We start from the raw sequence: 14,437 nt of genomic DNA on the forward strand, positions 1-14,437 counted from the left end.
AAATGTTGAGGCAGTTGCCCCAGAAGGAGAAAGCAGGAATGTTAGATGTGGTCTGTTCTCTGGTGAATGCCAATGCTCCATTAATGCATGCACTCCAGTTTATATCTAGCACTTGGTTCTGAGAAGGAATTGGCTGCCCTGGTCTATAACCAGGATCCCTAAACTTGAGACAGCGTTACTGCTGAGGAAATTCCCTGCTTGAATAGATATTTTGTTCCTGGAAACAAAGTATTAATTTCAGATTGTGGACATAACTAGAATAGCAATGAAGAACATAGTGAGTAATGGGAATATAAAAATGGTAGTTGGCATTGTTGGATTCGACAGATTTGAAGGATTTATTTAGCAGAGTTTCGTTTAATTTTGTAATTCTGATTCCAACTGAGCAAACAGTTACAAGAGAAGTAATTCTGAAAGTATATCCAATCTCCAAAAGGGCAGAGTATCAAAGTCAGTATAAAAATATTGGATCGTCCAGTGGATAAAAAAAAAACATGCAGTGAAGCACAGGGGAAAGGGCAAAATAGGGTTAAAGTGACTTGGATGTTGCAAATATTGTAGACAGCAACATGAATGACTAAAAATAAATTATCTGCCTATAGGAAAGTGTGTGATGTGGATTAGAAAGTAGGTTCTACAAAAAAAGTGGATGAAGAAGAATTCAAGTTCAGAATTGGTGAGTTGATCCATGCTGGGGCAGATACAGGATTAGATTCAGAATATCAGTCAAACACAAAATACCTAGAGATAAATAAGGTCAATTCTGTACAAAGAACATCCACATGTTATATATTTGATGTTGATGCAAGGACAGTCAATAATATTTCAACTTAAGAACAATATAAAATGTTCTTTCAAATCAAGCCACCAATCTTGAAGTGTTGCAGTTAAATCCAATGAGACATGTGTTATCAATGTACAAGAATTGAAACCAGCTGCAAGAACTCTCTAAAGGTAGTTAATGCAAAGGACCAAGTCAGCCACGATGGGAACTTTGTTGTAGTAGGACAGAAAGTATTACAGTACAACAGATGAGATTGGTAAAGGTACACCATGTCACGATCGCAAAGAGAGTTTCATCACAAGCAATCACCTCAGCTGTGCAGTTCATACTTGCATATGCAGGTACTTTCACAGGACATTAGAAATGTATAAAGCCCGTATACCTGGTCTTTATTCAAAGGTAACATTCTGCAGAACACCCACCAAGGTGGACTCCAGTGATTTACAAGCAAAAATGTAAAACAGCATTAGAGAGCTAATGTCCCTTGGCACATACCCGTCCTCGGGTGTCCAGCTTGCTGTATGCTAAACAAATCCAGGCAACGAGCTGAGAAGCCATTATCCTCTGAAGACAATAAAAGATGTTTGGGAAATATGATTAGGTTCAAAAAAGTTTGTAAAGTAAAGAGTAGGTTCCGTTATTCAGAAAATGAATATCGGAGAGCTCATATTAAAACTACTTCAACAAACCATTTGGTATATAGTACTGTGGAAGAATGTTATTTGAAATCAACACAGCACCCAAGGAATATCAATGAAGGCTGGAAGTCTTGAGGGTTTCTGCAGTGTGAAGATCACATCACAAAATCTTCATTGAACTTTAGAAGAAGGCAAACTGTGGAAGAGACAGGGTATGATCAGAAGCGATGAACGTGCTAAGCAGATGCAAGAATTGGGAAATTAAATTGAACAATTATTCTGGCACTGTAAGACAGCAAGTCTACTGCTGCACCACCATGCCGCCCTCTAGAGGTTAAAGAATAATTGTTCCCAAGCTACAAAGATACAACATCAAACACATTCAGTTTTTGTGTCTAGAGACATATTGTTGTCTCCACAGATTGAAAGAATGTATTACAGACCATGGATTAACAGGGAGGTAATGGATAGTGTACAGCAATTTTACATCTGCAGATCTTTAGAAAAGAAGGAAATACAGGAATTACTTCACTCTGATCAAATCCCAGGCACAGAGTGGGTAAAAGCTTGCTTAATGAAATTAGATTCTGAGGAAAGATACACTGCTAATCCTGTAGAGCAAGAAAACTAAAGCTCAGTAACAGGACTTGGGAACCATCTAGTGTCCAAAAGCTGTGCGCTAAATGAAGAATACGGAAAATAAAGGATACAGTGCCAGCAGTGGCTGCCAGACCAAGTCTATCTGTCCCTTCCTTCTTTGTTATTTTGATAGTATGTGGTAAACGTATGTTTTAGTGTTCTGTAGCTTGTTTTATGGGGGGGGGGGGGGGGTGGGGGGGGGGGGGGGTGGAGGGGTAGGGGGGGGGGGGGGGGGGGGGGGTGGGTGGTGAGGGAAACTTTTTTAATCTCTTACCTCGACGAAGATGCAAATTTTTTCCCCGTATCATATCTCCGTCCTCACTGCGGCCTTAGATCGATGAGTTGGTGGCCTCTTGCTGGAGATCAATTTGGGAGCTCCAACCGTGGGACATACCATCGTTGAGTGGATGATCGACCTCTGAGCTCCAACCACGGGAGCCTGCGGACTTTAACATTGTGGAGCTCGAGGTCCCTGATTAGAGAGCGACTTCGGGAGCTCCAAACCGCAGGAGCTTCAACCGCCCCGACGTGGGAGCTTCGACCACCCCAACGCAGGAGCCGCGATCGCCCCGACTGTGGATAGTTCGACTGCCCCGACCGCGGGAGAATAAAGAGGGAAGAAGATTAGACTTTATTGCCTTCCACCACAGTGAGGAATCCGCTGTGGTGGATGTTTATGTTAACTTTTATGTAGTCGCGTGTCTTGGTGCTTTTTATTTTAGTATGGCTGTATGGTAATTCGAATATCACTGCATTTTAATTGATACACATGACAATAAAGGACCTTTGAAACATTTGAAACCTTTGAACAGTTATTTTGCATGCTTGTCTTTTTTTACTTTTAATATTCAGTATTAAAGAAGGGCTGCATTAGGTGGCTAATTCAATATAAGCGAGTTCGGTATCTGTCACGCCCAATGAATCATGGGATTTTTCAAAGGTTATTTGGGATAAACAAAGAGCGTTGCTAGTGATCGCAAACACTGCACTGTATAAACTGTGTGTACGTATTGGGCGGAACTCTGTAAAAATAACATTTTCGGACTGATTTTTCATCTCCTTTGTATATTATATTGATTATGGCTGACCCAAATGATGATGATATGACACTGGATGATTTTCTGCGATGGAAAGTCAAAGCTTTGAAGCATCTTTTATGACGGGACGAAAAAACGATCGCGTTGCTCTTGTTTACGCTGCATCGTACATGAAGAAACATTGTCATGCTGATCAATACAAGGAAATGTGGAGAAAAAATGATTCCCGATCCCATGAGCGAACTGAAAGATGGGTGGCTTGGAGAATTGAAAGGACTAAACTGCTGGCCTCCCACATCCATCGTCAAGCTGTCAAATCATCTTGCCAGTTATGATGTCACTAACCAGCCAGCTACTTCATTGAAGTCTTGCCTGGTTAGCGATTACAAAGAAGGCAAGGCCTATAGCTATTTTGATGCTAGATGGCTGAATGAAGTCTTCTTTCATCCCTTATTTGATGATTTGGCAACGTGTTTTTTGAAAGCTGACTGTACACCTTCTGAAAGAGTACAGCAACCCCCCCCATAAGCCATGGGTGTGCATCGAGAAATCATCTGGGATTGTTCACTCTGCTTACTGCAGCTGTCTTGTCGGGTAAATTGCAAAACTTGTGTCACCAACTGTCTAAAATGTATATTGATTTTGTATTTAAACCATGATGTTTGATTTCAGATCTCTTCCATATAATGTAATGTTTGAATGTTTTGAAGGCAGTGAACTAAGTAAACTCGTGCCATGTTGGGGTATTGTGTGCATCACATCTAACCATTTCACTTTCAATTTTCCAATATCTTTCAGGCTCGGTCCAACCTGTAATCATGTGGCTGCTATTCTCTTCAAACTTGATTATGCTTATCAAAGAGGATGGACATCTAAAGCGTGTACCTCGCGACCATGTACGTGGAACAACCGTGAATGAAATGCTAGAAGGAAAACACATTTGTGACATGGACTGGCGGAAGCCTAACTACAGAAAAGGAGGTACATGCATGTAGTTAATCAATACAAAATATTTTCTGTTTTAAAGATTAATGTTCTTTCCAAGTACTTATGAAAATGGTACAAATATTTGTTTAACTTTACAATGCATATGATACCAGGTAGAGAATTTGGTATTTTGTTGTTTCATTCTTGTTTCATTACCCTGGAAAGAAAACCAAATATTCTTATTACTATTTCAGTCCCATTATTTTTGATCAAGTGTAATGTTATATTGTTGATGTCAACATTAAAGGATTGGAAGTTTGAGAAATGTTTGTACTTGTATGTGAGCTGCTGTAGTTTGTAAATTGATCGTAACAATGTTATTGTTTAAGTGCTCTTGTTTTCTTCTACACAAAGGTCTCAGGAAACAATCAACCCTCCATTGTGACAGTTGTTTCAGCAAACAAGGAAATCTGCACCCCCACATATTGCTGGAATTATCAATGCTCTATTTACAACAGTGACGGTCAAGTGTTGCTCAGTACTTGAAATCAAAGCCTCCACCCGAGTATGCTGTTCAGGAGGACTTCAATGTCACGGGCACCCATCTAAGTGGAGACGTCTGAACATAATCCGCTATCGCTACCAAAACTGGCTGCAGAGTGCACCTCTGTTAATGGGTTCTTACACAAGCTGACTGCATACACTCAGGAAGAAGCAACATTGCTTAGTCAGACTCATGACTAAGTTTTGTACTGCACAAATTTGCTTACACATGTAAATGCAGAACTCATTCTGAAGTCAACAAACGTGCATATAGCCCGTGGACTCGTATAGTAAGAGGTGAAAACCCCACAAATACTTTTCATATTATCTATTGTTAGTTATAGAAATCATATAATTCATTTCATTCCCCCCCCCCCCCCCCCCCCCCACCTTCTCCCCCGACCCCCTCCAAAACAAAAAACAATAAAGTAAATATCACGCTCACTCACCAATGCGGTCCAGCAAGCGGCCAAGGAAAAGCCAATAAAGCCACCAAAATCATCGTAGTTTTATACAATTGAACCAAATTTTCGAAATTTTTTTGGATTTTCCTAGCTAATAATTTTTTCAGAAAGTAATATTTTTTTACCTTTATTGTGTAGAAGCAAAAGCTGGAAAATACGAATTAAGAAACGCAGGTCAAGACACTTTTAGAGGTGATCGTAATGTATACACACCACTGTAGCTCAGCGTGGCGAGAAATGTTTATCACCGAATGACCCATGACCTGGGAAGCAAACTTCACGCATGTCGCAGTTATTGATCGTAATGTATACACACAGTAGCTCAGCTGGCGAGAATGTTTATCCCGAATGACCCATGACCTGGGCAAATTCACGCATGCGCAGTTATAATACCAAACTCGCTTATTGGTATGTACCGCTTTAAGAATTATAGAACATGATAAATTTGAATTTGTACAATAATATAACTTTTTCAGTAGAGAACAAGGCACAACCCATCTGCATGCATAGATGAAGCCAGAGGCTTGTACCTATTTAAACATAGCGGCATGTTACCATCTGATGCCAGTACACTGATGGTAATGTTTCGAGATCATGGTGGCAGAGACAGTCTGCTGTGTGGAAGGAAGCTTCATCAAAGATATTGTCTCTCATTGTAAGATTTTCTATTGTTAATCTGAATCAACAATTATTTCTTAAATACTGAATACTAAACTTATTTTGCAAAATAAATATACATCAATTTAATATGTTTAATATTGTATTTCATGCAAAATTAGCATGGGTTTTCTTAAAATTGGACTGCTTAAACAGATTTAAGAAGTTCCTTCCGCTTAGCATCTACATAATTTGTCCAAAATATTTTTATTAATAGTTCTCATAACTGATAATGATCAGTTTATGTTCAAACTTGCAATGACCTACATGCAGAGTTCCACCACATATATCAAACAAAAAAATAAAATTTATTCTGGGCTTGTTACCCTCATGTTTCAGTTACATTGAAACACTCCCTGAAAAGAGCAAAGGATTTACTTAGTTTTGCTTATCAATTCGCCTGTGCATTTGCGTTGGCAAATCGAGTAAATGAAGGGAAAACAAATCATACAAAATATGCATGGCAGAAGAATACTGTTTAAGGAACACAAGATGGCAATGATGGGATCAAACAATTATGCTCAAAGGATTCACATTTAGGTATGTTATATGAACATAAAAGGGGAAATAAAAAAGGATAATGTATTTGTTAAATACATTACGTACCAACAATGGTAGAGAGAAATCTGACTTACGTCACATGCGTATAAACAGCTGGCTTTACTTATACCATACACACAGTTACAATGATTGTACAAAAATAGGAGTAAGCGTTTGGTCGTTCAAGCTTGCTCGATCATTCAACAAGATCAAGACTAATCCTACAATTTAATATCATATCCCTCTCTCCTCCCATATTCTTCGATTCCTCTTCCCTCTAAAAATGTTTTCTTCTTACAAATATTCAGTAATTTGATCTCCAAGCTTTCAGTGAAGAGAATTCTTCAGGTTTAACAACCTTTGAGTAAAGAATATTTTTTTCTCAGCTCTAGATATCTATGACCCTTGTTTCTTGACCCCCTGCCTCTCTCTTTCCTTTATCCAGCCCATTGAGTCAACAGAATTTTGTACTTTTCAAAAATATGCCTTTTTTGTTTTTTCAAATGACCATCCCAACACTCGGTCGGGTGAACTATCTTTTGCAGAGGTTGCCGAACTAAGCTGTGATATATCCGACAAGATGTTTTCTACAGTGTATCTATAGAAGTTGTTTACAGTCATTGGACACAATGCTGACTTCTTTAGCCTTCAGTGGATGTAGAGGTGTTGGTGTGCTTTTGTGTCAATAGGTTCAGCATGGTTGGTCCAAGACAGATTGGTGTTATTTACACCTAGGAACTTGAAGCTCCTGACCATCTTCACTTTAGTGCCACTGATGATGACTTAGGCGTGTACACTACCTCCTTTCCAGAAGTTGATAACTAGGTTCTTTGTTCTGCTGACATTGAGGGAGTGGTTATTGTCATAACATCAAACTAGTAAGTTCTCTATACCTTCCTATACTCCGTCACAACACTTTTCAAGATCTAGCCCATGATAGTGGTGTCATCAGTAAACTTGTAAATGGAGTTAATGTCCAATTTGGCCGCACAGTCATGAGTGTATAGTGAGCATTTTATGACCCTGAGAACGCATCCTTGTTGGAGCAACAACATTGAGAATTACATTATCGGGGAGGATGTACAGTCGTCTATCCTCATCGATTGTGATCTATGGATCAGGAAGTCAAACATCCAGTTGCAAAGAGAGTGTGCTGACTCCTAGGTTCAGGAGTATGGAGATGAATTTGGTGAGATTATCTACCTCATTTGGGAATTTGGTTGGGAGCTGAAGGGGCCGAGTGTGTTGAGCAGCCCGCGCGGAGTGTGCTGAGCAGCCCGCGCGGAGTGTGCCGAGCAGCCCGCGCAGACTATGCTGCCCGCAGGGAGTGCGCACCCCCCGGGAATTCACTGGACTGCGGACCAGCAAGAAGCCGCCGAGTTGAACCGGAAGCCTCTGAGTGAAGCCGGACCGGGATCTGCTGCGTGAGGCCGAAAGCTAAAGGTGCGGGATGAGCAGAATGCGAGCCACCCCGTCCCCACACCCCACTTACCCCTTGGGTCCTGGGGCAAGGAATGGGAGGGGAGGAAGATGAGGGAAATGAGGAGGAAGGATAATGGGTAGGAAGTGGGGTGGGGTGGTAGAGATGGGAGGGTGTGGAGGAGGGAGATGGGGAAAGCTGGAAGAGGGAGGTGCCCCCTCCCCATCTACCCTCACTCACACCCTCTCTACCTCCTCGCTCTCTACCCTGGGATGGAGGAGGGAGAGCGGGGGGATGAAGAGAAATGAGCCGTGCCTGCGCAGCTGGGGGCCATGTGTGAGTGGTGCAATATTGCGTTGGGGGAACGGCTTGCGTTGGGTGAACGGGTGAGTGGTGGAATCTTGCATTGGGGGAGCAGACCCAACGCACTTGGTCTAGTTATTATTATTATTATTATTTTCTCATGCTGACCAAAATGCCCTTTAAAGCTAGTCCCATTTCCCCATGTTTGCACTGTATTCGTCAAACCTATCCTATGCTTGCACCTGTCCAAATATATTTTAAATATTGCAATTGTACCTGTCTTGACCACTTTCTTTGGCAACTCATTCCATAAACGCACCACCCTCATTATTAAATGACAGAGTTCATGCAATGCATTAATAAACCAAACCTACAGGCCTGTGTATCATTGGACTTATCAGATGTTTAAGAAACTCAAGCTATATTTAAAGTCACTGTTATACTAAATCTTACCTGTTCCGAGAAACAGAGAGATGTTGAAGCATTGGCAGCCAGTAATCAGACAGCTCTTTAAGAGTCGAGATACTATTGTCATCCAAATACAAGTCACGCAGTAACACGTGATTTCCAAATCTAGGTAACTGCATAAGAGTGAAAGGAATTCTGGAAAGTTACATCTATCCATTTTATATTATAAAAGGCATCTATAGGGTTCACATTATTGTTAAATGTACTTTACATTGAACTGCTATCCTGCTTTATTTAATTGATCATTTTCCTCTTTGGTAACCAAACACGGCATCTAACTTTTGTGACAAAGGCTGAGTTGACTAGAAGATATAGATAATATGGCGACATTCCTCATGAAATGAAATGAACTATAAAATTTGCTGTTGTTATTTAGTAAACATCTCAGCCAATCATATGCCCAAAGATTCCAAATGAGCAACGGCATATTGTTCATTGAAAAATATATCATATCTAAATTTATATGTATGGATGTTGCCAGATTTGACACTACATTGCTTTAATTTCAGACTTCTAGCATCAGTGGTACTTTGTAATTGGATTCATCTTCTTTTATATCTTTTACTCTGCAGGTATCACTTTTAAGTCTCAGCCAAAAAATAATATCTCCAAATGAGCACTATTCCCTCAGTATTCCACCAGGCTTATCTGTACAGTTCTCTGGAGTGGGGGTGAAACAAAATTTTTCAGATTAATGAGATTCTTCTTCAGACTGGTTTGGGATAGGAAGTTGAGATAGTTGTGGGAGTCAGTGGGTTTGTAATAGACCACAGCATTAGTCCATTTCCTGTGATGGAGGTGTCCTTGATGGTCCAAATAAATTTGAGTGCAGGATGAAAATTGGTGGTGAAGTTGATGAAGTCCGTGAGTTCTGCATGGGTGCATATATAGGAATCATGATGAGTTCATATGTACATGGTGAATTGCCAGAACAAATGTGCAAAATCCAGACCATAAGCTGTAATTTAGTATCTATGATATCATGTTAGCTTTTTCAAGCAGGCAGTGAAGAAAGCAAATGTATCTATGATATCATGTTAGCTTTTTCAAGCAGGCAGTGAAGAAAGCAAATGGCATGTTGGCCTTCATAGCAAGAGGATTTGAGTATAGGCACACAGAGGTCCTACTGCAGTTGTACATGGCCCTGGTGAGACCATACCTGGAGTATTATGTGCAGTTCTGGTCCCCTAATATGACGAAGGACATTCTTGCAATTGAGCGAGTGCAGCGTAGGTTCACCAGGTTAATTCCCGGGATGGCGGGACTGACATATGATGAAAGAATGGATCGACTGGGTTTATATTCACTGGAATTTAGAAGGAAGAGAGGGGATCTTATAGAAACATAAAATTCTTAAGGGACTGGCCAGGCTAGATGCAGGAAAAATGTTCCCGATGTTTGGGGAGTCCAGAACCAGGGGTCACAATTTAAGAATTAGGGGAAGGACATTTAGGACTGAGATGAGGAAAAACTTTTTCAGCCAGAGTTGTGAATCTGTGGAATTCTCTGCCACAAAAGGCAGTGGAGGCCAATTCACTGGATGTATTCAAGAGAGTTAGATATAGTTCTTAGGGCTAATGGAATTAAGGGATATGGGGAAAAAACAGGAACAGATTCTGTTCAGCTATGATCTTATTGAATGGCGATGCTGGCTTCAAGGGGCGAATGGCCTGCTCCTGCAGTTCATTTACTACGTTTTAAATGACTGTTTAAGGGGCTGTCCCACTTGGGCGACCTAATTGGCGAGTTTAGAAGAGTTTTTTTTTTAAATGACAAGTTGAAGACCTCCTTCGACTATGTTGAAGACCTCCTTCGACTATGTTGAAGACCAGCTTCAACTAGCCACAACTAGCTACGACCAACTTCGGGAAAATTGGACACCGAATAGTGGAGAGTGAAGACGACCTCCTTCGAACTCCTTCGACCTCCCTTCGACTATGATAAAGACGATGTACGACTACCCTCGATTACCTACAACTAACATGTCGACCTACTACGACTAAACCTACGAGTAAAAAAAGTATCGATTTTTTCCACTGTGACCTTTTTTTACTCGCGGGCATTTTTTAAACCTATTGAAAAAAACGCCACGACCTAGCTGAGGCCTCGAGTACGCGGAGACCACCCTCGAGCCTGAAGGAGAGTTACGAAGACCTCCTATGACCTTGTGTCGACCATGCTGCGAGTACGAGTCGAGGGCAAACTCTCCAAAACTCGTGGATTAGGTCGCCCAAGTGGGATAGGCCCTTTAGCAGGTTGCTGAATATGCGATTCAATAGTAACACAGAGGAAGAAACTGAGCACGAACATCTGAATCATAGGTCCATACATGTGTAATGTCTAATGAAATCAGATTAAAGGTTTATCCAAAGACCGAGAAGTAAGCAAGCATGGATGAATTTATTGCCAATTTAGTTGCAGAAACAAATAAAGAAAAAGTACAAGCCTAAGACAAATATAGCAAAAAAATGAAGTAAAATACTTTTTGAAATTGCCAACAATAAAAACTTTTAAGAGCTTCCACACTTCTGACAGCAATACCTTTAGACAGAAAACGACATTCATGATGCAAATGACATTAATTATATCTTTAAAGGAACACTTGGAACGGGAAAGCCAATTTTCTCGACCAAATTTAATTCGTATCTACTGTGGTAACAATGCATCATTAATATGTTTATTGCATTGGAATAATGAGGTAGGCAGCCTGATGCACTTGTGAAACAAACACCAGAGCAACACAAAGCAGTGTTTGCACTTCTGTGTTTAATGGCAGGTGTGCCCATATTTGAAGTTGTTGTGCAATCAGTGCCATATTCCTCAATACTATTGGCAGCAAATTATGCATCAATGTGATAAATGAAAAGAATTACAGCATATTCACTGATAAATATGTAAAGCATTCAACTGAATTACTTCTCAATAAATGTTATGTATTTGTGTCATAGGCCAGCAACAACACATACTTTTGGCATAAAACTGGCTGGGACAGAATGAAAACACACAATTAATTGCAAAATAGATATCATTAAATGGATGCCATGGAGCGGTTTCAATGCAGTAGTCTCATCTCAGGAATCAGATTATGATAATTTATATAATTTAAGTTTTGCTTTGGCAACTGATAGCAACATTCCAGATCTTTTGATCATATTAAATTGAAGACACACCTAGCTATTCATCATGCATTCTCTCTTACATCAACTAATCCTATTACATAAAGAATATGGGGCTCCCAGGTGCAGCATTTTGAACATTAATCTAAATTGCTTTATTTTCACTTAGTTACAATCAACTACGCATTTGTTACTTTACCTCAGAAAGGTTGTTGTTTTGTAACTTCAAAGTTTGAAGAAGTCCACAGTTATCAATACCTTCAATGCTGCTGAGATGGTTAAAGGAACAATTCAGGTAAAGAAGGGTAGGAGTTTCACTTAAACCTTTGGTGCTTATCAACTGGTTATGATCTACTACCAGTCTCTGGAGTTTCTTCAGAGATTCCAGACCACCTAGCAAATTACAAATAAAAAAAACAAATGAATCAATGTTCGTAAAACCAATTAGTCCAATTTACATTCCATAGTTGATTTTCACCAGCACTTACTCTATGCATTTGTGTATAACAATTTCTAAGCCCTCGCCATGTGGAAGTAGAAAAGTGTTTCTATTCCACTATTATAAGAACAGTACTCTTAAATGAACGCAACATTTCTGAGTTCATATCTTGATCAATCCTGACTCTTATTTGATGACGTTTGTGCAAAACAACAATTACTAACAGGGCTCCAAATATCCCGCATCGTATGGGATTTTCTGCATTTGGAAACTCGCTCAAAACATTTTGAAACAGGATGTCACTTTTCCCATTTAGAAAGCAAAGAGCATGAGGGAGGTGTGCAGGGCCAGCAATCAGCAGACCAGTCGAAACAGCATTGAAAGAGTTTCTAATGATGCAGCTAAAAGTGTTTTCATTCCATTAGTAGAAGTAACATACCCATAAAAGAATGCAAGATTTCTGAGTCTATAATTTGATCAATCCTACCTCTTATGTGAGTAAGTTTGTGCAAAACAACATTTACTAACAGGGCTCCCAGATGTCCACCATCATATGGGATTTCCTGCATTGAAAGGGAAACTAGTGATGTCCCACTAGATGATGATTTATTGAGAATCCCTATATATGGTGAACAGGTGCTGCATGTAGCTGTAACTGCAGTCCAAAGGTGGGAGGATTTTAGTTTCTTAATTATTATAGCTACAATTATACAGCCCTATCAGCTTGGGATGCTTTCTAGATTGCAGGCTGTGATTCAAATTGTTGCTGCTCATATGCTCATGGCCATTGTCATAATACTGACATGGTTTACTTTACACACTATATCTTTTGATGTTGCAGTTGGGACATCCAGGACAGCAGGGTCTTATATGATGCCAGTTCTGGCCGTCAGTCAGAATCCAGGGTATTGGATCTTGGACAAGGTTTGGGATAGATGGCTGGGAAGAGACCAAGATTAGGCAGGCCGGCAAGAGAGCACAGATCAGATAGTTACTGTAGCTTTAGCCATCTCACAAGACTTGAATGGGGCTCCTAACATGAAGCAAACTAGATGCACCAATTCACTGCTAGTGCTGCCTGGATCACTAACAGTGAATGTCATCCACCAGGAGATATCACTGCCACACTGTACTCTATATTGGGCTGAAGGGCAAAGTAAAATTCTTCATCAAATGACAGAGGCGAGTTGAGAAATGGGTGGATTGCTGCAGCTGGGCACCTCCATCCATCCAAACCACTTTGTAAATTCTGGCAGTTATGGGTATAATCACCAGCAGGCATTCAGAATATCAGAGCAAGGTGAACAGACATGCAACTGGATAACATTTCAACAACCTCCACTAATACCCCTTTCCTTATTCTTGGAATCAATGCTGGCAACCCAACTCACCAAGGAGAACAAGGGAAGGTTGACAAAATAACTACACCAGAAGATGCATTGAAAAATAACTAACCATAAAAAAGAACAGACCATAAGTAAAGCTAAACACTCGCAGCCATAAATTGCTCACCTATGCGAGTGATGTTATTGTGTGACAATTCAAGGATCCGTAGGTTGCTACATTTTTCCAGGCCATGAATCGAAGTGATCTGATTATGACTGAGCAGAAGAATGCAGAGATCATCTAATTCAAGGCAGTGGATATTTTTGATGTTATTTTCCTATGTAAATGAAAAGGATTTTGAGATATCATTTAAAATTGTACATTCAGGTCATGATAATTCAATAAGTAAATTATTTTGATTATATTATTATTACCCCTATTCAAAGTTTAATTTAAGTGGGTAGATTATAGTCATTGTAGCATTACTTCATGGGAATCCTGGTGGAAATGCATGGTCCCTTTGTTCCTGTACTAATCAGGAGTGGCTGTGAAGAGGATATTCTACAATCGGTTGGTATCGCTCACTTGTATGTGATAAGTCAATTGCCTTTTGTTCTGTCTGGTCTTAGCAAAGGGGCCGTGCATTCAATGAAACTCAAACACTTAGGGACTGAGAGCACATACCTTTTCCCTTTATTGTGCTTATCTTTAAATTGATAAATATTTGCTTTGTAAACCTATCTTACAGTCTTTACAACCGGCATTTAATTAGTAACAACATCACCTGTAATTCTCTTGGTGTCAGACTTGACTCTGAAATAATTTAACAAAAATACTCTTCCTCTCACAACATGTATGTAGCTGTGAATGTTACGTAATGTTACCACACACGTACAGTTGAGGAGGATGCAGTTTATATCTACATAGTCCTTTCCCCATAATATAAGGGATAGCCTTGAGTAAAGTTTGCCATTACGAAAATGGTGCAAATTTATCATGACCTGGCCCTCCCTATAAGACCAAAATCCATACACGAGAAATATTTTCTACACATCAAGGTAATTTGAGGCTAATTTTAAAGTATGCTTGCTTTGAATAAGATAAATGAAAACTGTATTTCAGCCCCTTCCTGATGA

The 14,437-nt window shown here is 40.0% G+C and overlaps 1 protein-coding gene across 2 annotated transcripts in view; it reads right to left on the bottom strand.

Annotated features, from left to right (window-relative positions):
- Window positions 1-14,437, bottom strand: part of lrriq1 (leucine-rich repeats and IQ motif containing 1) — a 148,080-nt gene that overhangs the window by 110,055 nt on the left and 23,588 nt on the right. For both annotated transcript variants that reach the window (XM_055650756.1, XM_055650755.1), the window contains exons 10-12: window positions 13,488-13,638; window positions 11,736-11,929; window positions 8,406-8,533 (exon numbers count right to left, since the gene is read on the bottom strand). In XM_055650756.1, the coding sequence (XP_055506731.1) occupies window positions 8,406-8,533; window positions 11,736-11,929; window positions 13,488-13,638 (473 nt within the window). The remainder of the gene's footprint in view (window positions 1-8,405; window positions 8,534-11,735; window positions 11,930-13,487; window positions 13,639-14,437) is intronic.

The sequence above is a fragment of the Leucoraja erinacea genome, chromosome 19 (assembly GCF_028641065.1).
Source record: "Leucoraja erinacea ecotype New England chromosome 19, Leri_hhj_1, whole genome shotgun sequence".
Lineage (NCBI taxonomy): Eukaryota > Metazoa > Chordata > Chondrichthyes > Rajiformes > Rajidae > Leucoraja > Leucoraja erinaceus.